Here is a 26024-nt window from a genome sequence, read left to right on the forward strand (position 1 = left end):
CGTACGTCATTTTGCCTCGCATAGATTGATTATGCCCTGCCATGGCAACGTGCACTACATAGAACTGGTTAGAGAGCTTTAGAATTGTGGAGACAGTAGCGTACAGATGTGTACCAGAACTTGTAAAGCAAGAACTGTGGTGGTGACGTCTTGCAGAGGTGTGTTGCAACAAAGCACACGGCATTTCTTTTACAAAAGCCCATTTATTGTAGATGTAAATATCTTTACACTTTTGTGCCCTTCAAAAACTTGTGCAGAGCAAAAGAAATGGAAGGTGGTTAAACATTCTATTGATGAGCTGAGGCAATGTCTTCCCGAGGGAGCTGGGGTTGAGAGTGGAACGGTTGTCAATGTTGTTTCTCTGTTTTTCTTTTTTTTTGTTTGTTTGGTGTTTTTTTTCAGTTTCTATTTTATTTTTTTACCAATTTTTTACTTTATACACATACACTGACGCTTCGACCCGTAGGACCCACGCACCACAAACGTAGTTCAAGGGCGCGTCACAGGTCCCCGAGCCCACGGGGTATGTGCCATTGAGCTTGGACCCTTTCTGCAACATCACGAGGATCGGCCCCCATGATTTCTGTTGCCGGAGGCCGAAAAAAAAAATCGACGGAAGGTTAGTCGCATACAGCTTTCGCTGTCAAAAATGATCACCCTTTATATGGAAACACAATGCTCCTGCTGTAATGACTACACTTATTGTTATAGAGAGCACCCGCAGTAGCGGTGTAGTGGCTTTGACGTTGCACTGCCAAGGGTGCGGGATCAAATCTCGCCGCGGCGGCGGAATTTCGATGGGGGCGAAATGCAAAAATGCCCGTGCATATGATGCACATTAAAGGACCCCAGGTGATCAAGATTAACATGTAGTCCCCGCTACGGTGTGCCCCATAACCATATCGCGGTTTTGGCACTTAAAACTGCAGATTCCGTTTTTTTTTTGTTACAAAAGAAGGCCGGTCCGTGGTTCTGCGTATCGAGAAGCAGATTATGCCAGACAACCTAAAACTCTCTACTCGTTACGGATCGGCGATGGATTTTTGAGGCGACCGATCGAACGCCACTGGCATTGTTCAAGCAGCTGCGCGATCGAGGGGGCATTTTCACGAGGTCGCGTTGCGGAAGTCTGCAATGCTGCACAAGATACTGCGAAAGTGTGGCATTACTGTACACCTCTTGCAGCTGCATGCTTAGGCCGGTATTATGACCACCGTAAAATTAACATATATCCACACACTCAGCGCTGCCGCAATTTCATGTAAGCATATTCTTAAGGCTGCAAAGCAATTTACCAAATATCAGTAGTTGACACCGACAGCGTCAGTATTCTAATGCAAGTCGCATAGCTTATAACACGTTCAGAGCATCAAATTTCGGTTCGACATTAAGTACTCCTGAGTGCGAGTTGCTTTTGTCATTTTTCTTTCAAGTGCTGGTGAAGAGCAGGTAATTCTGCATTGCGCAAAAAAAAAACGTGATTGAGAACACTGTCACGCTTCCTAGCTTTGTACTCGCAGTAGAGCAGCGAGCCTTAATTGTCACACTTGCAACTTCGTATTTTGGCATCATGCAGAGTGCTACAAGCAGTGTACTAGTGAAGCAATCACACGCATGCATGCCTGTTCTGTTAGGCACTAGAAATCCAGTCAGCAAAACGACAGCACATGTACTTGTCATCTTTTTGTTTATTGTCACTGGGAAACAACAACACAACCGACACCGCATTCTGTAAGTGGCTGCACACATTCGCACGGACGGATCACTCCACATCTTCGCTTGTGTTCAGCCGCATTAAAGCAGCACATTTTTAACAACCATCGCAACGTTTCTCTTATGCGGGTAGTTGTTACCTCTAATAGTAATAATAAAAAAAAGCATCTGGGCAACTTAGCTTCGGTAATGTGCAGTGGCAAACTTGTTGAAGCTGCCTTTCACATTCCAGCTTTCTGACTAGAACTATAGTGTATGGAAGCTAAGGCAAAGCAAACAAACAAAAATAATAATTGTTTGAACAAGAAAAGAACAGAGACACTTTCTCAACATATTTCACGTAGCACCATGCCCATTCTTGGTGTTCAACTCTGGGCTTCTTAGCAACAATATCTTTACCAGCTTTCAATATTGCAACAAAGGAAAGAGTCTTCTCTGACACAAAATAAATTATAAGCGTAAGGGATACTGAAGTAAGAACAGTCTGCACTATGAAGAGCTTCGTGCTGATGCTCCTATTCGGGGATACCGAAATGCTTGCACAAAAGCGTACAGGAGCCAAGATACAACATATTGTTTGGTCACCATAGGTAATACAGCAGTAATCTCAAGGTGCATTACGACGGTGTGACATTTTTCAACAGCGACAGAGGAATCTTTAGTTTGAGCGATGACGGGGCCTTTTTTTGTTTGTTTGTTTGTTGTTGTTGATAACCATTTCAGTAGTCCCATTTCAGATGCAAAAAAGTTCACAGAAAGCATGTGCACGCAAAGAAGAGTACTGTCAAGTCACATGTTTACAAAATGCCCTGTTTTAATAGCTAACTTAACGAGCAAATACTTCAGACTCACTGAGAAGAAAGTTTCTCACACAATTCACAGCACCTTCATTTGCACTTGGGACGGTTATGAAAGAGAGTTAACATGGAATTCTCATTTGGAAGCTGCAGAAAAAACTATCTTCTGTTAGCAATTCAGCATTGCATAATCATTCAACAGCTTCAACACAAGGAAAGTTTAGAACATGCATTATAAACCACAATCTGATTGTCAGACACTGATTCCACAATGTTTTACATTGATGATTAGGACAAACAAGTAACATTAACAGTTGTAAAGCTTTGATATGTTACATATAACATGTTCTGAGCATTTTGGTTGCCTAGCTGAAATTGTTATATTTCAATGTAAGGTCCAAGTGCATGTTCTTGAACACCCTTTCTTGCTTCAAGCTGAGTAAAGCGAAGATCTTTCTCATAGCATTTGTCCACTCAGAAACCTTTGTTTTCTTGGGAATAAAGAAGGTAGTAGAAACACCTCTGCACGAGGCATATAAGCTTTTCTTTTAAATTTCATCTGTCAAGATATATTTCTAACAGTTATTAAGTGAAACAACATTGACATGGTAAGCGCTAACAAAGAAAGCTCATTCACAATGCACAGGACAGTTTTCTTTAAATAACACCAGCTCATCAAAAAAGCAGCATTTTCCATGCAGGTGTTGTATATTCATAAAAAAATATCTGTTGTAAAAACAAGAGATAACAGTGAACAGGTTAGGGAGTTGCACAATATTTCCTGTACCACAACAGCGCAAAAACGGCTGCTGGTCACCACAATTGCAAATACATCAACATTCAACATGGCAAAGAGAACCTTGAAGCCATGCCAATCTCATCTGGATGTAATCCTTCACGACAAGGTTGCGTGATTGGCTGATGACTTACGTATGCTAGCGTTTCCCAAACCATGGGATGCATCGTCCCCCAGGGGGCGCCCCAGATCCCCTGGGGCGGGGTGAAGAGGGGCCGTGAAACCTCACAATTATTGTGAACTGTAAATTTTAGTTATATAACAGAGAGTTCGCATAGCGAACATGGCGGGTACAAGTGTAGACTTGTAGTGTGCATCTGCAATGAGTGAGAGGGTCTGGTGATGCTATGTTCAACTACTAAAATCGGCAGGATATTTATTGCAATGATCAGCTGTGTTTCACTCATCTGCTGGCGTGAGCATGCCAGCCCAAGCAGAGTCGTCTCGAAGATATTCGCGCTTTTTTTTTTCGATGATAAAAAGTGATGTCTCCCGCTTTACATCGGCGCTGCAGGCGAATCTCGATTTAACGAAATCCGCTATATAACGAACCTTTTTTTTTTTGTTTCCCGGCGTTAGTTTAGTCGAAACCGCCTAATTTTTTGTTCCTGCGATTAAGCGAATTCGGCGCCACAATTTCAATTTCACGGAGACGCATACATGCACGTGAGGCCTAGGTGACAAATCATAAAAAAAAAAGTCGTCCGACAGTATTCGCTTGCGCGCGTTCGCATATAAACGGCACCGGCGAGTGGCCAAAACACAGGACGGATTAATGACGGAAAGCACCGCTGAGCCATCTGCCCTGCCTGTATACGAAAATCGAGCTCGGCGAGCGCCATTTGTGCTGTCGTATATGCTCTTAACCCGCAATGTGCCACACTAGAGTGCTCAACAGCCAAATGCGTCAGCGGACCAGGAGTACCTCAAGCAGGAGTGAGCTCTGAGCGCCTCGGCTGTGACGAAATGGGAACGGTCGCGCTGTCTCGGTCTTGTCGAGAACGAGGGTGCGTCATTCATCCAAAGGTAAATGAAGAAGCAGTTACCCGACCTTGGGCTTTGAAGATAATCGAGGAAACGTGGATGAATCTGCTCGGGGTGAAAGTAAAAGACGGCTGGAAGATTCGTAGCATAGAGGTGTAGGGAACACTCAGAATGAAAGAATAGCGTTGGTCTTTAGGGCAATACGCTTAAAAATAAGTCATTAACACGAAACACAGATCTTAAGGGCCGGAAAGATGAACATAACGAGCTTGAAGCCCCCTCCGCTAATCCATTTCGAACAGGGTGCTCATAAAATCGAGCCCTTCAGTAAATAACGGCCTCACAAATCAATAGGCCATTAAAATAACGGACTAAAAATCAATAACAGCACGGAGGAAGGAAATAATCTAGAAAAAAAGCTTCACGTGCCGACGCCAGCCTTTCCGAGCCAACTCTGCGCCCCAGCCGTCCCCATCACTTTTTCTCTCTCATATGCGTCCAGAAGTTGAGCCCAACGCATAACGCTACCCTCGGCGAACTTAGTCCAGTGTAGTTGGTTCCCGGTAGGTTTTAGTCGATGCGCGCTCGTTCGAAGGATTCTTTGCCACTCGCTCTGTGGATATTTTCTTCCGGTACGCTTGTGCAACTTCGCTCGTTCGATGCAACGTACGCATTTATCATATATTTGTTGGAACGCACGGCAGATGTAGAGACGACACGTTAGTGGCACCTACCCACTCTGGGGTATCGACCGAGAACAGGGATGTTCAATATAAAATAAGAAAAAAAATATGTATAATTGATTATAAACAAAATCTTAGAAGAGATAGTGCGGCAGCCACACGCTGCTGCTGCACCCGTTGTCTTCTCGGGAGAGCGCGGCGCTGGAAGACACTAAAACCTACCGCGACGTGATCACGTTCTGTGCCTGCTTCTTTATGGCTTCTAATTTTATCACGTAACGCTCCCTCCCGGCTTTTCCTTCCTCCATGAGTGACACAGACCAGCGTTGGCGGGTCGCGACACGACAATGACAGACGTGCACACTGTCGCCATCTGAAGGCGGCTACGCAGGCGCCTTCAGCCGGAAGCTTTGCTCTCGACGCGACCTCTGCCACACGCGCTGGTGCTTTTCAATTAGTAATTATTATGTCGAATTTATTCGGGATCCGGTTCACAAATGTTCACTTAAAAGACGATATCAACCACGCCTGTTCCAAGAACCTACGAGAATTTTTTACCGATGATGCACGAAAACTTCGGAGTAACGAAATTCGCGATTTAACGAAGTTTCTCGTTTCAAGAACGACTTCGTCATATTGTGGCTGGACGTCTTCACTAGCTAGAGTTGTGTGTTGTATACTGTAGTGAACTCAAATGTATGTTCATATTACAAAGTACTGTAAACGACAATGATCTCCTTTATTATCTAGACAGCAAAATCCAGTCCAAACTTGCGACTTGAAAGCATGAGTAAGGTATGACACATCATGTATTTCCTACACTACTCGCCCTTAAAAATGTTGAGGACTTTGCCAAAGGGGCATAAATATTTAACACTAGTCACCTTCATAAGGGCTCCTAGTGATAGGTGTGTTAAATACTATCCGTACTTAATATAACAAAACACTGCTTCCCTCCTAATATTTCCAACTGATGCTGAAGCCTGAATTTCTGAGAGTGTCTTCTCGCAAATGGTTTAAGAAAATAGTAAATTATGCCCTCTAATTCCGACATGCTCGTGAAAACGCATACGAAAGAAATCTGCACTACAGTTGCAAAGCCCAAAATTGGCATAAATGAGCTTCAAGCTACAAATCCTATATGCATTTAGGGACTCGATGACTGACATGAGAGTTTGAGCATTACGAACATTGCGGGAAGGAAAGCAGATATGTATGCAATGTAAGTGGATGTTTGCTTTTGTGCAAATTAACAATAGTGCATAACCTAATAAAGCTTTCACACTGCAAGAAAGCACTGTAACGACGCGCATTATCACTCGTAAAAAAACGTGATCGTTGTGTTGCTGAACACCACATTATGACAACTTTGTTGATGGCAGAAATGAAGCATTTTGATATCAAAGTACAAAAGTCTTTCTCCTCACATATCCGAGCCAGTGCAGAATGCCATTCGTATGAAATATTTCTCATAAATGACCAGCATGCCACTGATTAAAAAAAAAAGAACATGACTGTGTTAGGGCGTACCAACAGTGCACGCCACATCAGCATATTATGACACGGAGTCTGGGAGCACAGATTCCCCCTGGGGTGATACGTAACTTCTAGGTGCAAGCTCTAAATGCGTCGCTCTTCGCGCTCACACATTGCTTTGGTACAAAAACACAACTATTTTGTTCGCTTTCCCTAAGTTTAAGGGAGCCCTCTTGGACCGGGTGCATTGAGCTCCAGTCACAGCAGCTAACGGCCATTACATGGTCCAGCATTCGTTCCCAACCACAGTATGCCGAAAACTGAGTGCACAGACCGAATGTCGGTCCAAGAGGAGAGCAGGGAAGAAAAAAAAAGAAAGACTAGCGCTTCTGTGAGCAGCTTGCATTGCCTCGTGCGCCGCGCAACGCCATGCGACACTATGCGGGAGCAGCTCCCACCAATTAAATTAACACACACGCCATGCTCAAGTTCCTAGGACGGAGGCCCATCACTTTCGAGGCTATCAAACTCCTTGGACTCCATCCTGTTGCAGCGGTGGTTGCTGCCATTTCCGCTAGAGCCCGGAATGCCAGCGTCGTCGTCGAAGCCGAGGTCCCACAAGTGGCCGTGCCGGCTGACTTGCTGGGGCGCAACCGACAACGGGGCGGCCCCCGCGGTTCTGGCGACAGACCGGCTTCTAGGCTCTCGGACGTGGTTGTCCCACAGGCTTCGAGACTTCCTCAGGAGCGCGGCGTCGTCCCGGTCCCTGAGCTCCTGGCTCCAGAGGCCCGAGTACTCTGTGTCCCAAAGCGCGGAGCGGCGCCTGGCGGCCGCCCTGGGGTCGTCGTGGAAGCGCGGGTAGAAGCTTTTCCGATGGATGCGCTCCTGGACGCTCTCTTCTCCCGGACTGCGCGAGCCGGGGCTGGGCACGCTGGCGTCGCTCGTCCTCCGCTCTATCGAAATGGGGATGATTTTGGGCCGCTGTTGCGCGCTGGGCGGCGCGGGCTCCTTAGCAGAGTTAGTGTCCATGCAGCATGCAGGTGTCTCGGGCGGGGCAAGGCTCGATCCGGCCGCAGGCTTACCTCGCTCGGCCTGCGCTGGGCGGTCCGGGGGCTCGCCGCCGCCCCGCCTCGGGCTCACTTCGCGCGCCAAGGAGCCGCTGCGCTGCGACAGCAGGCTTCGGAGTCCGCGCGTCTGCAGCGCTTCCAGCAGCGACGAGTCGGCGCCCGGAGAGTCGCCCTCGTCTCGGCGCTCGTCCTGCGGCCAGAGCCCGCACTCGGTGCGCGCCGTGGTCGGCGGCGTGGTGATGACGATGTGCGCGTTCGGGTTGCTGTTCCGGTTGTTGATGGACACCTGCATCCGGACCAGGGGCCTGCGGCCGCCGCCGCGCTCGTTGACGCTCAGGGAGCGGCTGCAGGGCGCGCCCGGCGGCGCCGTCCTGTTGCTCTCCACGCTGATCTCGCTCTGGTAGACGGGTCGGCTTTCCTCGCCCAGGTTGAACTTGTCGCTCTGCGAGCGGTTGTACTTTTGTTGGCACCGCGGGGCGCCTTCGTCGCCGCGCGACTGCTGCGGGTCTGCGTTGTCGTTGGACAGGTGCAGCCACTTTTCGACTCGGTGTCGCGTTCCTTCCGGGTCCTGGTGGACGCCCCAGAAGTCGGGGTTGCCAGCGCCGCGGTCCAGCGACGTGCCGCGGTCGCCGTGGTGACGTCCGGGCAGGTCCTGAAACCTGTTCCTGCGCAGCGTGCCGAAGAGCGACGCCCTGTCGACGGGGTCCCAGACTCCCGACGACCGCTTGGAGAAAGGATCTCCGCCCATGGCGCGGGTGTGCGGTGTTCCGGGCTCGCTTCCGGTCGCTTTCGACGGCTTGTCGACCACGAACCGAAGCAGGGTCTCCCTCTGGGGTCGAGAGGACTGCGACGACGGCTCCTTGGCGGACCTCGAGAATGGAGAGGTGGAAGCGGGCAGGAAGCTCTTCCAGTGGTTGCGGAAGTCGCGGCTCATGTTGCGCATGAACTGGAACAGAGCTTGCGGATGCGAGTTGTCGAAGTGCAGGTCGAAGTCGTCTTCGTCCGAGGAGTCCCTGTCGGTCGACGTCGACACCTGACCGCCGCCGCCGCGTCTACCCCATTCGCGGGCCCGCTTCTCGGGCGTCCGCTCTCGCCGGAACGTCTCCATGCCGGTGAACGGGTCCGCGCCGCGAAACAGGGAGCCCTTGTTCAGCTTCTTGATCGAGCTCTTCATTCGCATGAGGTTACCGAACGGACTCGAGGTGCGCCAGTCGGGGAACATGTCGTTGAAGATGTCGGTCGACTCGGACGAGCTGCCGCTGGCCGACCGCGGCACCGTCAGTTCGTCCTTGGGCGGCGGGCCCGGAGTGCGCACCACCTCTTCGTCCACGCTGGTCGCATTGCTGGGCCTGCGCGTGATCTTGGTCTTCTTCTCCACGGTCGTCCACGAGCCGTCCGACTTTGGCTGCGCGTAGACGCGGCCACTCTCCGTGATGCACGTGCCGTCCTTGCCGAACGTGAACTTCTTGTAGCTACGCACGGGCGAGTCCGCGGCCAACCTGGCGTGCTCGTCCGCGGAGGAGCCTTCGGGAGACGGTCTTCTCGGCGGGCCGTCCGGTTCGGGAATTTCCTCTTCCGGCGTGCCCGGAGTCGCGTTGTCCCACAGGGCCGAAGACTGCTTCTGCTCTTGCTCGGCTTTCTTCCGGTTACTGAGTGTGATCTCCGCCGTGCTCTGGAGAACGTTGTCTACTTCCGGTTCCTTGCTGCCTTCTTCTGTGGACAGCTCGCGTTGCGGCTTGGACGCGCTCCTGCGCAGGATGCCCCTGGAGGCTGCCGCGTCTCGCTTCCTCACCACGGTCGGCGACTTGTCGGACTGAGCTTCGCTCGCGGCTGCGGGGAACGCGATGTCCTCCCTTTCCCTGGGGCTGGCGCTGAGCGGACTCTTACTCTTGGGCCGTTTAGGCACGGGAATGACTCTCTTGTGTCCCACTTTCTCCGGTGCGGCGGACTCTTCCGCCGCTGCGGCAGTCGGTTCCGTAGTAACGAGACTGGGCGGTTCTACGGCGGCCGACTTCGGCGTCTGCGGGAGTGGCGGTTTCTTGGTGTCCTTGAACTTTGGAGACGCCGAATTCGTCGCCGGCGACGCCTGCGAGCTCAGGCACTTTGGAATGACTATCTTGCCGGGGCAGCGCACTCCCGAGCCTCGTCGCGCCAGCACCGGCGCCACCGACGGCGGCTGCTCCTCGGCGGCGGTCTCGGCTGTCCCAGCAGGAGCGGCAACGGCGATCGCTTCCGCCGGCGTCGTCATGTCCTTGGGGGCCGCGTCGGCCTGTGCGGCTGGTTTGTCCGCTTCGTCCTTCCGGGGCGGCTGTTCCTCCTGTTTCGGGGCCACTTCGCTGTTGGCAATCGCCTCTCCCTGCTCCATCGGTCTCTCCGCGCTTTCGAGGGCTTCCGTGGCTTCCTGGACGCCCCCTTCATCCTGTCGAGTCGGCGCCGCTGCGTCGTCATTCTCCTTCGCGCCGGATTCGTCTCGAACCTCGCTCTCGGCGGGCGGTTTCTGCGGCTGCTCGTCGTCGAACTCCTCGTCGTCGTGCACGAACGGTCCTCCCAGGAGCCCCACGCTGGACCTCCTAGACGAGTCGGACGTGCGCACCTTCTTGTTCTTGTGGGAGACGCTCGACATCCTCATCAGGCTGCCGCCGTCGGTGGAACACTGGCGCTTGATATTCTGGCTCTCGAGCTCGGCCGCCAGCGCGGCCGGTATGAAGTCGGCCGAGTCGTCGTTCTTGAGCGCCTCCTCCTGTTCGGCCGCCGCCACCACCGCCGGTTGGAAGTCGAAGCTGTCGCTCTTCTCTGCGCCGTCGGGCGGGTTTGCCGCCTTGTCGAACGCCGCTTCTTCGGGCGTCGGCGAGGCCGGCGCCAGCGCCAGCAGCAGGTCGAGCCGCACGGGCGTCAGGTTGGACATGTCTTCGGCGAGCTGCAGCAAGGAATGGTCAAAGCCCTGGTTGACCCAGCGATCCTGGCATATGTCGATGACCGTCGCTCGCTTGGCGGGGTCCACGGTCAGGAGGCGACGGATCAGCCCCGACGCGTCTGCGCAGTAGAAGAGGGGAGGGGGGGAGACAATGTGAAAGCGGAGTAGTGCTCGTTCCTGTGCAGTCCCGGTGTGTATGACTCCTTCAGCTAAACCGCTCGCTCATTTGCGCTCAGATTTCAACCAGAGGTAGCATTTTGCAGTGAGTTTGGTTTAATACCATTACTTACCCCTTTCCCCCCAGTTATGTCCACAGTAAATAAAAAGTGAGTGTCGTCTGTGGCGACTCCACATAAAACTTATCGATGCCACCCACCATTCCGTCGCAGCGGAAACGAACGTCGCCGCAGACGGCACCCCGCCTTGTGATGTCTTAAGGACAAAACTATCAAACATACGCCCCCAGGCGTCGTTTCAAACCGAACTTGCTCCAAAGTGCTAGCTCCATGCGTGATTTGAGGGGGGAACGAGCCAGCGATTTAGCAGGTAGTCACGTATACCCGGCGTAGTTATTGATGTAACAGTCGGTACGAATAATCTGCCTGAAACGCTTTCGTGTCTACGACGCATTAGGCTCATCAACATTAACGGGAACACATTGTGTGACAAAATGAGGCTGCCCACTGCCCGCGCACTGCTCGACGCACTGCCCGACGAAAGGGATCCAAAACGTTTTTTTTTTTTTTTTTTTTTCTACAATGACGACCTACATGCCAAGCGAGAAAGCTGCGATCTGCGCACCTGTCACTCTTATACGGTAGCATTGACCATTGAGCGCGTGCCGTGCTCTTCGACGCACTCGCAAATTGTTTTAGCCGCCTTCGTGCAGATAGCCGCACCTGAACGTCCTCGACGAAAACATTTCCCGCTTCCCTTACCGCACCTCGCCACTTCCTCTTCTTTACGTCCGTTTGGAAGCCTGTTAAGGTAACGCGAAATTAATGGGCAATTGATGCGCAACGCCGAGGCGTGGTTACACGGCGGCGGCGGCGATCGTTTCCGCCTTCTATATACAGGCGGCGTCTATGCAGACAATAGAAGCCTACTCTCCATTATCGCGTAAAGGCAGCAATAAATACTGACCAGACTTCCGCTTCGGTTCGTAGTAGTCCGCCTCGGAGATCTGACGGACGAGCCGCTTGAAGTTGCTGCCGTCGAAGGGCATGGCGCCGTACACAAGCGTGTAGAGGAGGACGCCCAGGCTCCAGCAGTCCACCTACAGGGCGGAGAGGCACGGGAGGGAATGCCACGAGTGAGATCGTGTGCCGCCGGCACGCGGTGTCAGTCGGATAATACGCAACTCCGGCCGACTCGAGTATTTTGACTTCCAAGTCGTCTGCTACCTTTTCTATGCGTTCTGAAATAGGTTGACTAAAGCGGACATCTGTTCTATTACATGGATAGATGAAGAACACTACATAGGAATCGTGAGTCAAAAGAATAGAACTACGCACGAGAGCCTTAACTAGCGAAGTCAATAATACGTTTACCCAAAGAGCTGGCTGTGAAAGTACTGACCGATATCACCTTCATGTATACGAATGGTACATCTAGCCGGTCCTCCATCGAGCCATGCTTAGACGCAGTTACATTGCGTGGGTTACTGTTAAGAACAATTAATTTTTAGGCTTGCAAAAAAGACGACGCACCTGAGTGCGTTGTATTTTTTTGTTGCGCTAATCCTAATCATCAGCAAGGGTTACTGTTAACTCGGGCCTACCGCTTTTTCGGCCACGTGGATAGAAATAGGTTTCGCAATGCAACACTGTTACGCGACCTCGTTACTTTTACTTCTTGTGGTTATATCGAGGTGTTACGTGACACTGTGTTACTTCCTCAGAAAGTGTCGTGACTCCCGTTAAGCAGCGTCCGTGGCAATGCGCACACGGCTGATGATGATGAAACCTAATTACTATACCACTACTTCCGTCTGTCTTCCACTGCACGAGCACTGCACGAGCACTGCAGGAACAGCCTCGAATTTATACTGCATTTCTATTTTTACAATCTGCACAATTCCTCCGGCACACTACACTTCGTATACCGTTCCAGCTGTTATTCCGGCGCACGTTGCTAATCGCGTGCTACGAATATGCCCGAGTCACCGACATCGGGATGCTGCGTAGTAGCGTGCATTAGATATGTATAATCACACACCTCGGGTCCATAGTAGGGCGTTCCCTTGACGATCTCAGGCGACGCGTAGAGCGGGGATCCGCAGAAGGTGCTGAGAAAGTGCCGCTCGTCGTAGACGTTGGACAGGCCGAAGTCGGCGATCTTCGCGTTGCCTTTCTCGTCCAGCAGGATGTTCTCGAGCTTCAGGTCGCGGTGGCAGATCTTGTTCTGGACAACACAGACGGAGCGGAAGGGTTAGAAAGAAGAAAAGAGTGTTTGTATAGTGTCTCCTGACTTCCCGATGAGGATGTTTAGGGCAGCTCGACGACGTCAGTATTAGCGCCAAGGCTGCGTGATGAATTAAATGATTACCGCGGGTAACGTGAGCCCCGTTATTAGAGAGATTTAGCATAAGGCTGTCGCGCTATACCGTTAGCGCTTTGGCCACCAAGGCGCCTGCTTTGCGAGTGCCAGTTAACCCGCGCGGTTTAGCATGTGCGAAACTGGCACGTGTTGGGGCCACTGCAACGGTATAGGAATAGCGCTGAACTAAAATGGAAAGTTGTCTGGTCGGTACTTCATACAGTTTCGGTCCGCACGGCCTCCACCAACACAGCGGAGGCGGCTGCAGTAGCCCTGGCGATATAGATAGGCACGGGAGGGGAGAAGACAGGCCTATATACCTACGTTCTTATTAGACTTTTGCGCGCACAAAGACAGGACGTCGAACGAAGAACATGCAAAAGTCTAATAAGAACCACGTACAACCAACTCGCCCAAAACGTAACGCTCTTGAATTACCTACGTTCTCACGGACTCCCAGGCTTGCCGACTCTTCCTCCGCGTAGGAATCCCCAGGATCGCCCTCCACATTTTGGGCGGTCTACTAGGACAAGAACGTCACATTGTATTGTGTCCTTTGCACGTTGGTATCGCTGGCAACACAGAGGCAGAGCTCCTGCTCGCGAGACTTACAACCCCAGCAAGGAGGGAGACCCCAATGGGAAGCAACAAGCAAGTACTAGCGTACGAGTGTCTCAGAAGATCAACGTCGTTCACGCCAAGAACTCGCCGAGCCAAACCCGCAATTAACAGTAGATGAGGTTCGGCTATACAGAAAAATTCCGACAAACACCTACTCGCATCTGGGGCGGTGGCATGCCATCTGACCAACCAGATACGCCAATCAATGCCCCTGGTGTACGTGTGAGTGTAGGGAGGGGCGGGGAGAGGCCATCTTTGCCCCATGTGACATGAGAGTGCAAATCACGGCCGCAAAATACAAATTCACACCATTTAGCACAACATTCCTTTAGGGAGCCTCGGACAGCCATCGTCGCCCGAAGTGACCTGGAGACTCGGTCGAGCACTCTCGACCAGGGCCGGTGCATGGCGGTGGCCAATAGGGTCCTGGACTGAGGACCTACCTTCCGGCCCCCCATAACCCGATTTTTCTTCGATAAAGTTTTCTCTCTTATCGTGAAACCGAAGCTGTGCAACGCCCCTTAACAATTATAGCAAACTCGATCTGACGTGCACACAGGATTACGCGCAAACCAAGGAGTATTTTATTACCGCTCAAGATGCAGGACACGTAAGGTGCAGTTCCAAGAAGAGTAAGAAACCAAGCACTACAGAAAACGGGGAAAGAAATACTCAAGTAGGACAGGCATGCTCAATCAACCAGTTATGATTGCTTCGTTGGTCTAGATTCGGTAAGTGTATTTCACACGCTGCTGTCAAAGCTCTAAGTGACCTTGAAACAGGGCTTTGGTGTCTAACGGCACCTGCTACTGAACGAGTAAAGTTGTGCGGGCCATGTGATGCGTAAGCTAACCGACGGCCCCTATCAGCGTAACAGAATGGGTTGCAAAGATGGGAAACGCAGTCGAGTACGGCAAAGCATTAAGGTGGAGCTAAAAGATTAGAGACATCTGCAGGCTTGGGATGGCGTCAGCTAGCGCAGGAATGGGTTAACTGGAGATCGCTGGAAGAAGCCTTTAAACTTGAATGGACATAAACGTGCAGCTAATTGCGATTATGAGCTGCGCATGCATCCTAGTAAAAAAAAACAATGCATTACCTTGTGGCAGTAGTAGACTGCAGACGCCACCTGGCGGAATATTCGGCGCGCCTCCTCGGAGGTGAGCTCTTTGCGTTCGCTGACATAGTCGTACAGCTCGCCGCCGCTGGCGTACTGCATCACCAGCACGATCTTGTCCTTGTTCTCGAATACTGCCGGGAAGAGATGGGAAGAAACAAAGCACGAGCTCAAACTGGCTGCGAGACAACGAAGCGATGCCGAAGCGACAGCGTCGAGACGGGACACAGAATAAGGACAAACGGGTAACGGTCCAATCGAAGAACCGGAATGACCCACGCTGGAAACCAACTGACGCGTGCTCGCTTATTAAGTTATCTCTAGCGACACTCAACTTGAGCCTTTCTAAAGCTCCGAAAGAAACGAGTAAAGCAGGCTTCTCCTTAATGGAACTAATATTGCGGTGAAGCCAGCTTTAACGAGCGCTCCTTTAGGGAACTACAGTCAGTGGGAACCTAAGATACAGTGTCAAACACACCGCTGTCGAACTGGAAGTTAATTTACACAGGTGCGTGAGTGAATGACGTTCGCTCTTTGCTTGACGTCACGGAGGAGGCGAGCTCCTCAATATCGGCGCCTCTCGGAAACTAAGTTTAGGAGTTCGTATATATGCACAAAGGGCAGGTAGAGAGCCGCTTTGTGGACGGAAATCGTATTGGTGTCCAATGTTATTGCCCAGTATAGGCCAGAGTTGTGGAGTGAGACCCTCCATTCCATTTCCACTCTTTATGGGAGAGTGGCAGTCCCCGTTAATACCACTCCATTTCACTCCTCGGAACGGTGAGAGGTGCGCCATTCCCACTCCTAGAGTGGCTGAGCTGATCTGTTCCATTCCTCCAATTCCAGTAAAGCAAATGGTTCCTCTATAATTGTACATTAATTGCGCTTGTCTGCTTATATTAATTAAGAACATATTTTTTTATGTCGTAGAAGCGTTACAATGTTACGTCGAACTTTCTCGTAAAAGAAATATGATTTGCGGCCTGTTATCTCTGCAGCGCGTTGCTGCCTGTAATCTCCCTAATGTCTGCTGCTTTAAAAGGAATTTTTAGCTCGGGCCTAACTCCGACGTGGCCTATTCAAATACATGTAAAACGCAGGGACGCTCTTTTGAGATAGCCCCTTGAACGATTTTAATGAAATTTGTTGAATTTGAGAGAGCAAGTTAAATTATAGTGACTGCGGAAAGAGGAATTTCCATTAAGGGCCTTAATTTTGTTGAAAGAATTTTTTTAAATTAGAAAGTTCGAAAAAATGTAGAAGCACGAAGTTTACAAATTAATAGCTCTGCATCAAAAACAGCTATCGCGGTTCTGTAAACGGCGTCCATTAGATCAGTCAAAGCGGACAAATTAAATATGTCAATTTTTATGTTACGTGAATTCCTTACGATGTGCACAAGGGTTCTGCAAAAGCTGTATTTCCATATTACAAACTTTCTTTAAGTTCAAGTGTAACATATCAATTTTGTCCGCTTTAGACGTACTATTATATGCAATTCACATAATTGTGATATAATTTTTCATTGCTGAGTTACAAAGTTGTCAACTTGATAGTTTCGTTTTCTGAAAATTATTAATAAAGAATTGACGACCTAAATTAATAATTCGTAACCAACAGTGACTACGTTGTAAGTTTGTCTTTTGAATGCAAGAAACTTCATCAAATTTGGTGCAGTGGTTGCCGAGAAAAACGAATTCTCCTTTTAGATGTATTTAAATAGGAGCACCCGCGCTAAAGCTTCCTCTTAAGAAGAGGCCTTTTGTCAATTTTGGCTTCGGTAAAAATCTGTCTGTGCGCTCTGAAAGTGATCATGAGCACTTAAAGAAAGCAATGCGCGGACATTCGTTTGGCCGAGTACATGCCTGGTCAACGCAGTCCTTACACCTGTAAGGGACCTCATTTCATAAACGCCAATAGGAAATGAGTATCCAATACGATTACACGTGAAACAGGACCAGCCAAAAAAAAATACATAAAAGATTATTACGTAAATTTTGTTCATTTACATCTCTGATAGCATCAACAAACATATTTTAGCTGCGCGGGTTAGAAACCATACATATGTCACGTGATTGTAAAATATGCTCAGTTCTTGCGGTCAAAATATCTCCCAAACATGTCAATTTGTGGTGATAGCCTGTCATGCGGTACCCTCTTTCGAAGCCCTACCCTTGCTCATATTTGAAAAGAAAAGCTAAGAAAGACAGCATTAAAGGTTATGCCATTCTCTAGGTTTCTTCATAATCGTAATGATTGATGCCTTCAGAAGTGATAATACGGTTCGCCATGCTTATGCGGGTTTCCTTCAATTTAGTACATCGCCAAACATAATGCTAATTTCTGGCATCATGGCAAACCTATCTTTAAAGTAACAGCCTACAGCTGCCCGCCCGTTACCCCTGAAGTTTGCTTTACCTTAGCTGCACAGCTGTTAGACGGTTCACGACCACATCGCACGCTGTAATACAAGCACAGCTTGCCTTATAAATGATGCGCCATTCCGAAAAACCTGTAATTCTTCTGAAACTATTTTCATACGAGTAAAGCGAATTTATCGGTCGTGTAAACTTGTAAACATTTGCTTACTAACTAAATTAACAAGCACGGTGTCACGCGCGCAGTAGAAAACATGAACACATCTCACTCGATGACCACGGAAACTCGCTGTCAAAACGTTGGAGCGAAGGAGCACGACAGCAGCCGCGAGCGAATTGACCTTCGTGCACGGCTTCCTTCTAAATAATGCACCATTCCGAAAAGCCTGTAGTTCTTCTGAAACTATTTTCATACGAGTAGAGCAAACTCGTTTATCGGTCGTATAAACTTGTGAACATTCGCTGACTAACTAAATTAACAAGCGTGGTATCACGCGCGCAGAAGAAAAGATGAACACATCTCACTCGATGACCACGGATACTCGCTGTCAGAACGCTGGAGCGAAGAAGCGCGGCAGCAGCAGCGAGCGAATTGAGAGAAATGGATGCATAGAAAGGCAGGGAGGTTAACCAGAGGCAGTTCCGGTTGGCTACCCTGCACGGGGGAAGGGTGAAGGGGGCTAAAAAAACTGGCCTTCGTGCTGCCTCGCTTCACCGAGAAATAAGCGACGGGAACACAGCGCACATGGGGCTATCGGCCCTCGGTGCGCCTAGACTCTGTCCCCATCGCAGATCGCTTTCAAGATGGGCCCGCGCGGCCACGCCATAAGTGGTAGCCACCGGAGTAGAACGCCCCCTCACCCCCCCCCATCCCCTCCACCAGGTGCCTCGCCCGCGACGGAAGACGGCACGCTTCGTCTCCGCTTTTTTTCCACCCTTGCGCGCGCGAGATTCAGCCGCCATCGTCGGCTCACCCTCGCACGCATCCACTCACACATGCAGCATACGGCGCGCGGGGACGATGTTATCGACTTTGAGCTTTATGCGGAACATCACGGCAACGGCGACGGCAATAATGCGCCTGGAGCGTCCATATAACTGTTATCGCAACAATAATCTTACAACGTTGGGCATGCGTCTAGCTAGATTATTCTGTCACTTTGATCATTAAGATAAACGCGAAAAGCAGTAATATGTTTTGCTAGGGCGATGTATATACTTCACATCACCTGGCATATATATTAATGGGCAACATTTTCTTTCCAGGACATGTCAACTCCTGATATCGCGCGTTCTGCATACTCAGCAGTATGCGAAAAACGTGGCGCGCGTTCCAAATTACAGTGGACTCCCGCAAGGTGCAACCATTTGCGAAGTCGTTCTTCGCCTCTATCATTGTGTCGTAGGTCGCGTCTCCTCTTGCTAAACCAAACAATGTTGATAACTATAAGTTGCTCTCCTTAAACCTACTTTAGTCTTATAACGCAGAAAGGGTTACGGTTATTCGGAAATGTACACATTGGGCACGCAAAATACCGTGTTTTCAATTTCTGCGGCAGAATAAGCAGTCACTTAAGGGTGGATACCGAAAGAAGCGGTAGGAAAATATATTGGCCAAGTCTTGTTTAGCCTAAATGACAAATATGCCGGTTTTGTGGTTTTGTGTGGTCTCGCTTATTATCACATTTAGCGCTCCAAGATTATAGGCGTGCATTCCATTCGAAGTCCACTGCCGAATTTCTAGCTTTTATTTGATTCCCATTTGATCCGCACAACCGGTGTCCTCATTCCATGCTAATTCCATTCCGGGGATATAAAAAATGTAGAATAAATCCGGAATCAAACTAAGAGCTGCCGCTCCGCAACTAATGTATAGGCTCACAGACAGCTTTTCGGGTGCATAGACGTGCTACATAGACGAAAGCTAGGAAGGCATACAGTGCGGCCCACTGTTAAAGGGAACAGGTGTGCCCAGAACACGCGCGAATGTTTCGCTCTGGCAAGTGTACAACCGCCCGACCTTGCTGCATACAAATTGAGGTTGTGCGGCGCTAGCACACGAGTGGATTGCTGGGACTTGTGAGTATTGCATTGCCATATATCTAAGAGCGCGAACACACAGAGACGACGCTGAACCATCACAACGCTCCTTGATAAAAAGTCGCCGCTTAGCCCGAAAGGTGAAAAGCTATATGATATTTGATAGCGGCAGCAAACTATGTATATATTAGACAACTACACGAACCAAAGGTCGTAAATTCCAGTAAACATTCGCTTAGTGATTAAATTAAGAAGCATAGTGTCAGTCGTGCACAGAGAAGCATGAACAGATGTCACTCGATGACCGCGAACACTAGATATGTCACAATGCCGGCGCGATGAAGAGTGCCGGCAGAGGGCTACAGCAAACACACGCTTCGTGCTGCCTCTAGCTCGCTTCAACGCGCCTCCGAAACTTCAGGCACGCGACTTCGTGACTAGGCGCGCAAAAGGGCCAGCGCACACTAAGCCACCAGCCATCCCCGCTCGCCCAGTCTATGCGCCTGCCGCAGATGCAGATTACCTCCAAGGATGTAAGGCGGTCGGCTCAGTTGCGCCATGGCTAGACTAGAAAGAGGAGACGCAACTCACCAGCCCTGCCCCCCCCCCCCCCACCCCACTCCCCGCCCCATAGCGCGCGCTCGATCGCGTGACTTTCAATATTGTGAGCGCGAGAAGACAGCACCCAGCACGCTGGCACGCTTTCCCTCGCACCCACGGCACACGGCGAATGATATATGTTCTTAACGCACTTGGACTTTACACGCAACGTGACGGTGATGACGAAAATTCGTCTGGAGTGTTCCCATAATTGCTATCGCAATAGTAAAAAAAAAAAAAAAGCGAGAGACCTCTGTGGTGTTCACCACCGTCTTTGTGTGATCACCCTGTTAGACATATAGTAAGACGCTAGTCATTCTACAGCCCTGCAAGCGAAGCGCCTTCGCCGTCACTCGCAGTTACAACGCCAGCAAAGAGCCGAACATTGGCCTGTTCCCTCTAACAGTTGACCACGCTGTACAGCGACTCAGCTTTCTTAACATGGTGCACAAAGCTTCTGCGGTTCAGTGGGTTTCAAGAGCCTGGAACAAAGGCGCGGGCAGGGCGCGTCCTTGCCCTTCAAGCGCTCTCGCGTAAAATTTGGCACAATTTCCGCCGCCTTCGCTCCGGCACGCGCGCGCACACCTCGGTTTGAGAAAACGCAGGCTCCTCTCCTAGGTGAAAAAACGAAAACTACGCAACACGGATCACGTATTCACGCCAAGAATAACGAACGCTCCCTTGTCGCGGGAGAAAGAGCAAAGCGCGAAAAAAGAAAAATCGCGCGTGCTACTTTCTATCCTATTGTCGAAACCCTCGGCTCTTTCAAATAAGCGGTCCGTCCTAGGAGGCCTTGTTCACCGTTTTTCTCTGCCGGTCCAAGAGTTGCGCAAGAACGCGACAAGGACTGAAAAGTTCGACGAGGGAGAGGGATCAGGCGGTCAGCTGCCCATGCAACGCATGTTGGGAGCTCTTCACCGCGGAGAGGGAGAGATGCACATAGGAGAGTTTTATCTTGCCCTTACTCACGCTGCTCTTTTGTGGAATGCCGTGTTGTTGGGGGCAGCCAATGGTGATGATGGTCTCTAATAACATCTCCTTTGGAACGGGGCGACAAGAAATGCGCACCCATGGCTAGCTTTAGTTAATTACGCTTTACTAGAAGTATTGCAGTCTGGTATTTTGTTCGTACATATATATATATATATATATATATACTTTATGTTCTTTCTATTTGTTAACACCTCTATTCTTGCATTGTACAGTTACCTATGCCTGTAACGATCCCACCACCCCCGTCTCTTCCCTGCGTTTTCCTCACCAGTAACTCAAGGTCTCTCGCTTATCTCGACCACTGACCAGTTAACGTTCCCATCAGCTTCCAATCCCAGCGTTTCTGAAAGGCGGACGTTCCGTACGGTTCTTGCTGGGTGAACATCTTGCCGTTCCATTACGATGCGCTGAGTCGTATCCGGATTTTTTTTTTTTTTTTTTGCCGTAGACACAAGCCTCACCCTGTTGCGAATATTTGCTCGTGCGTGTTCTCTTTTCTTATTTCTTTTTTTTCTTCGGCAAACGTGGTCACTATACGTCTATAGTACCTGCACTTTATTGGAGCCAGTGGCTATCGCTGCGCGCTTAATGAAGAACTATTGCCTGTCTTTCTCTCTCTCCCATTTCCCCCGACGTGTCTCCTCCCCTCGCCCGGCGTAGGGTAGCAAAGTGGAAGCCACGTACTCTAGTTAAACCCTGCCATTTATTTTTCATCGTGAAGCAGCAAGCCGAGTTGCACGAGGCCAAAGAAACCTCGATCTCTCGCTTCCTTGCCTCTCTCGGTGTACACCGCCTCTGGCCGCCCGCCCGCCTTTCTTTCTTCCTTACTTTCGTTCTTTCCAAAAATGCTGTCGTTCGGCTAGTCAGCCGCCAATATCAGCAGTTATACTATACTTCCCCAAGCAGTATACATACCAACGCAGCGCGAAGACGTTACTGTTGTTATTAATATGACTTTCGTTACTTCTTTTTTTCTGCCGATGTCGCGCCCGGCCCAGGAAAGTGCACCCAGCAGCTCCCTTCCTCGTAAAAAAAAAAAACGCGCACAGCTGGACGTCGGCTGCACGCGCGTATATCAGCGACCGCTCGCGTATCTTTTGATGATCTTTGCGATACGCAGAGTGGACAGCGTGCCGCGCGCGGTTGTTCGCCAACGAGCGTCGATCAAGGTGCGCATCAAGCTGCGCGTTCGACGACCGCTTTTATTCGAAGCAAATAACCCCCGCCCTCCCCCACTCGTACCTCCATTTCTTTATCGACTGCGGCGAAAAACGCTATTCGAACTGAGAAGAAATGGGCGGCTCACTGGCGAATAATTACGCGCCGAGCACCATTTATAGGACCATTTTTATCATCCATACTATCTGAAAACGGCAGGGCGAAACCACGCGGCGTCCGCGAGATCACGCAGTGCAGAGGATGTATTGACGTCACGTGATACCACCGAGCGCGTTCATCGTAAACGCCCACATCGAAAGCGTTGCACCGTCGACGTGAGGGAATGTATATACCCGCACCGCTGCATCTTTGTTTGCCGCAGAGGGTCGTGGTACCATCGCGTATTTAGGAGGAGGGTATGCTGTGAAGCGCTGTTACAATCGAGCGAGAAACGGACGTATGCACAATTACTTGAAGTTACACTGCACCGGTATACTTGCGGAAAGCGATGGTGCGCGCCGCAGAATAAGAGGAATAAGACATCACGTGAGCGCGAGAGTTGTATGCACTGGAAGCTGTAGAAATGCGCCAGCGGGTACCAGATACGAGCGCGCGCGGAATGCGCACCGCGGTGGCTCAACCGCCATGACAATCCGCCGCCGAATCCGAGGTCGTGGGTTCAAATCCCGGACGCGGCGACCGAATTTTCGCTAGGATGGGTTATGCACATGCATATAAAAAAAAAAGAAACTGCTGGAATATGCTCAGCGACAACTGTGGAAAGTTGGGCATTGTAACATCAAGCGTTTCGTTATATATATCATAGTGTCCACAAGCGTGGCACAAACGACTCGGCGCGATGTTCCCGACGGCGAAGGCGATGTGATGCATTAACGCAGCCGGCGCGTAGCTTGAGCGAGAGAGGCCTATAGAAAGTGGCTGCTTAAAGCGCAGCCAGGTAATCTCACAATTTCGTCCGTATACTTCACTCACACGCCATGCACGAAAGCGTCCAGTGAGAAATAAAAACTTCAACGCAAAAACTATGCCTGTTGCATCGCGAGCTCAAATATACGAATCACGGGGCAACTTATTTTTTCCTTAGAAGACGAATTCGGCGTCTCGTGTTACAGGAATGGTGCATCGAAACCGCACGGAGCGATCGAACTACATCAGAACGTTTCGTGAGCCGCATATGCAGGGGGGGGGGGGGGTTCGATGAATAATTCAACGCATGGACGCTCGAGGCAGTCGTCCGCACGTAGACGACAATTGGGCGTGGCATACCTGAGTACGCGTTGTCGCCGCTGTTAATGCGTTCGTTCCCAAGCAGAGCTAACGCGACGTCGCGGTCAGAGTGTCTTTTGGAAGCAACGATAAGAAAGACTGCACGGCCTGCGAACACGCCGTCAAGGTTAACGAAAGACGCGTGCTGCTTCCGGCACGTTCATTACAAAAATAAAAAAGTGTATCGTTAAAATAGAAAGAAAAACATGCACCTTCCAGATGCAGCGTCCCATTTCCAGACGCCAAAAATATAGGAAAACGGCGTTACTCGCGTTTGCTTTCACATTCTGCCAAAGAGCAACTTTTCCACAAGTTTTGTGCAAAAGCCGAGGCACTACAGTCTCCAAACAGGACGCTGCTGCTCATTTTCTTTGAACAACGTAACCTACTGCGACGTGAGTGAGCAAGAAGTAATTTAAAGCAGTCACCGCTGTTAGATACGGGACCTTTTCCTGAGCCTACTTCGAGTTCACCAGACCACATCGAATCGCGTCACACCTAATTAAGGAGCGCAGAAGCACATCTACCACGTTCCCGAGGCGCGGCACGTCCAAACAAGTTGGCGTCCCCACCTCGTGCGCCGCATGTGGAGCTGTTGTCCCACTGCTTGACTCTTCCCGAAAGTGTAGCGGGAGCCTGGTACTGTTCCAGGTAACGTGGGTCCCGAGCAAAGCTGCTTTGCGGCTCTGAAAGGTCGCTCGAGAACAAACCACCTGCCCCCGCCGTGCACTTGCAAGCCGCGAGACAAGACGGCTGTAATGCACCGTGAAGCCCTGGCAGCAACCCCCTCATCCGCCTTTGTGACGGCAGTTGCAGACCAGGAAGGCAATACCGCAGAGAAGTACTCCCTCGGACAGGTGGAGACAATGGAGCGACCCTCTGCGTCGGGTGTGACTTACATTCGCACGGGCGCCTACCATTGGCCGAAAATGACGCCACCTGAGCGGGCTCGCCGATTGGCCGAACGTGACGTGACTTCGAGACGCCGAAGGGGTTAAAAGCCAGAGACCGGGAGCAGCAAGAGAGCATACCTTCATTCATCTCTTTCGTGCTTCTTGCCACGGGCCGCAGCGTCCGAGTTGCTGCCGACCCGTAATGACTTTACGACAGTTAATTTTTTTGCACTCTCACTGTAAATAATGTAAATAAACCTCCAATTTTCATCCCAAAGTCCTCCTCAACCTCGGCCAACTCCCGCACCCAACGGCAAGGTCCAAAATCTGGGGGACAGAAATTGGGATTGTCCTCCAGATCCAACACCGCTCGCTAACACGACGGACATGGAGAAAACTGCGACAAGGACGAACGCTGATCCTGTAGCATTCGTCTCGCCGTTTTCTCGTGGTCCGTCTCGTTAATTGTCTTAGGTACGAACCTAGTAGCCCAAGAGCAAGTTCTATTGAGAATAAGTCAGAATTCCTTTCTCAAATAGGCGGTGTCCAAATCAAGCGCCCAACGACTGCTTCCTCGCAGTAACAGAAACGGATCTCGAAGGCGATGCTTTTGCAGCCTGTCCGCGCCGGAAGCAACTGCAGAGCCGGAAACAAGTCAGAGCCGCCATGTTTGAGACACCACTTATTCGCCGTTTTCTTTGTGGACGCTGCAGGTCCTGCCATGGGGATATCGGCAATCCCAGTGGTGCACCAAATGCAGGTTGTAGACGGCCTTTCACTTCGTAACGGGGAAACCATGGCAACGGAGGAAGTGGCGTTAGCCTTAGCCGCGACGCACTCCGCGAAGGAATACATTAGTGCAGATTCGCAGGCGGCTTATAGAAATTATACGCGCGGCAGAATCACGCCGCTAGACTGGAATATTATGAGTGAATCTAAGCCTCGAGCTGCACGGAACACAACTGATATTGGCGCCAGGTCACTAGGGTTTTTAGGGAAACGGGCGTGCACGCGCTTCGGCCAGAGCTTTTCTTCCCCAGCATCCCCTCTACGTCCTCCCTTGCTGACTATAGGCTCCGTCAACAACATGGTCGGAAATATTACAGCATTTGCACTTTAAGAGGCACGCACTACCGGGGCCCGCTAAGCAGGTTAATAAATCGGGAGATCGTCGCCTCCGTCGATCGGCTACAAACTATGTCGTTTAATTAATAATCCAGCTAAGCTTGGCGCCGTTAAGCCCGAGTCCTTATATGCGCAGTACAACTTCTGTGGCCAGAAGGCAGACTTATACCATGTGGCTTGGGCTTGTCAGCAAAACAGCAGTGTTGCCATAACAAATCGTCGAACTTGGGAAGAATGGTAGGCGGCCCTGTACAGCTCGGATCTCGAGGAGCAACGAGCCGTCGTCGAAAGAGTGCACGGATAGCGGCTTTGCCAACCCGAGCTCTTCTTGGTTTTCAAGAAAAGTTTTTATCATCGTCACCGCCTAACAGTGAACACCCACCTGTGCTTACTGCTACCATCTGGCCCCATTTTCTTAAATTATATTTCTTCCTTTCCCTTTCCCTTAGCCATAATTCTTGCTTGGTCAGCAACGGTCATCACTTAATCTCTAGTCCCCTATCTTCACTAATCAAAGAGAGTCGTAGCAGAAAACTCGCGGTGTACTGCCGTTCAACCGAATTGTTGGGTTTACAACGTCCCGAAGCTGGCATATATATATATATATATATATATATATATATATATATATATATATATATATATATATATATATATATATATATATATATATATATAGGAAGAAAGAAATATAACTTTCTTGGCTATGAGATACGCTTCAGCCAAGAGCCTCGGATGAATTTTTCATCTGTGCTTCATTAACGCGCATCTAAATTTCAGTAACCGAGCGTCCCTTTCGTTTCTTTTCAAAAATTTATTTCGCCGCCACCGAAATGATGCCGAC

General features: G+C 50.2%; 1 protein-coding gene across 1 annotated transcript in view; it reads right to left on the reverse strand.

The window, feature by feature from the left end:
• Nucleotides 1-1670: 1670 nt before the first annotated feature.
• The window catches only part of LOC126528383 (uncharacterized), an 83467-nt gene continuing 59113 nt past the window's right edge, over nucleotides 1671-26024 (reverse strand). Inside the window, exons 3-6 of the mRNA XM_050176274.3 lie at nucleotides 14689-14840; nucleotides 12648-12833; nucleotides 11574-11706; nucleotides 1671-10549 (exon numbers count right to left, since the gene is read on the reverse strand). Coding sequence (XP_050032231.2) covers nucleotides 6942-10549; nucleotides 11574-11706; nucleotides 12648-12833; nucleotides 14689-14840 — 4079 coding nt within the window. The 3' untranslated portion in view covers nucleotides 1671-6941. The remainder of the gene's footprint in view (nucleotides 10550-11573; nucleotides 11707-12647; nucleotides 12834-14688; nucleotides 14841-26024) is intronic.

Source organism: Dermacentor andersoni, chromosome 9 (assembly GCF_023375885.2).
Source record: "Dermacentor andersoni chromosome 9, qqDerAnde1_hic_scaffold, whole genome shotgun sequence".
Classification (NCBI taxonomy): Eukaryota; Metazoa; Arthropoda; class Arachnida; order Ixodida; family Ixodidae; genus Dermacentor; species Dermacentor andersoni.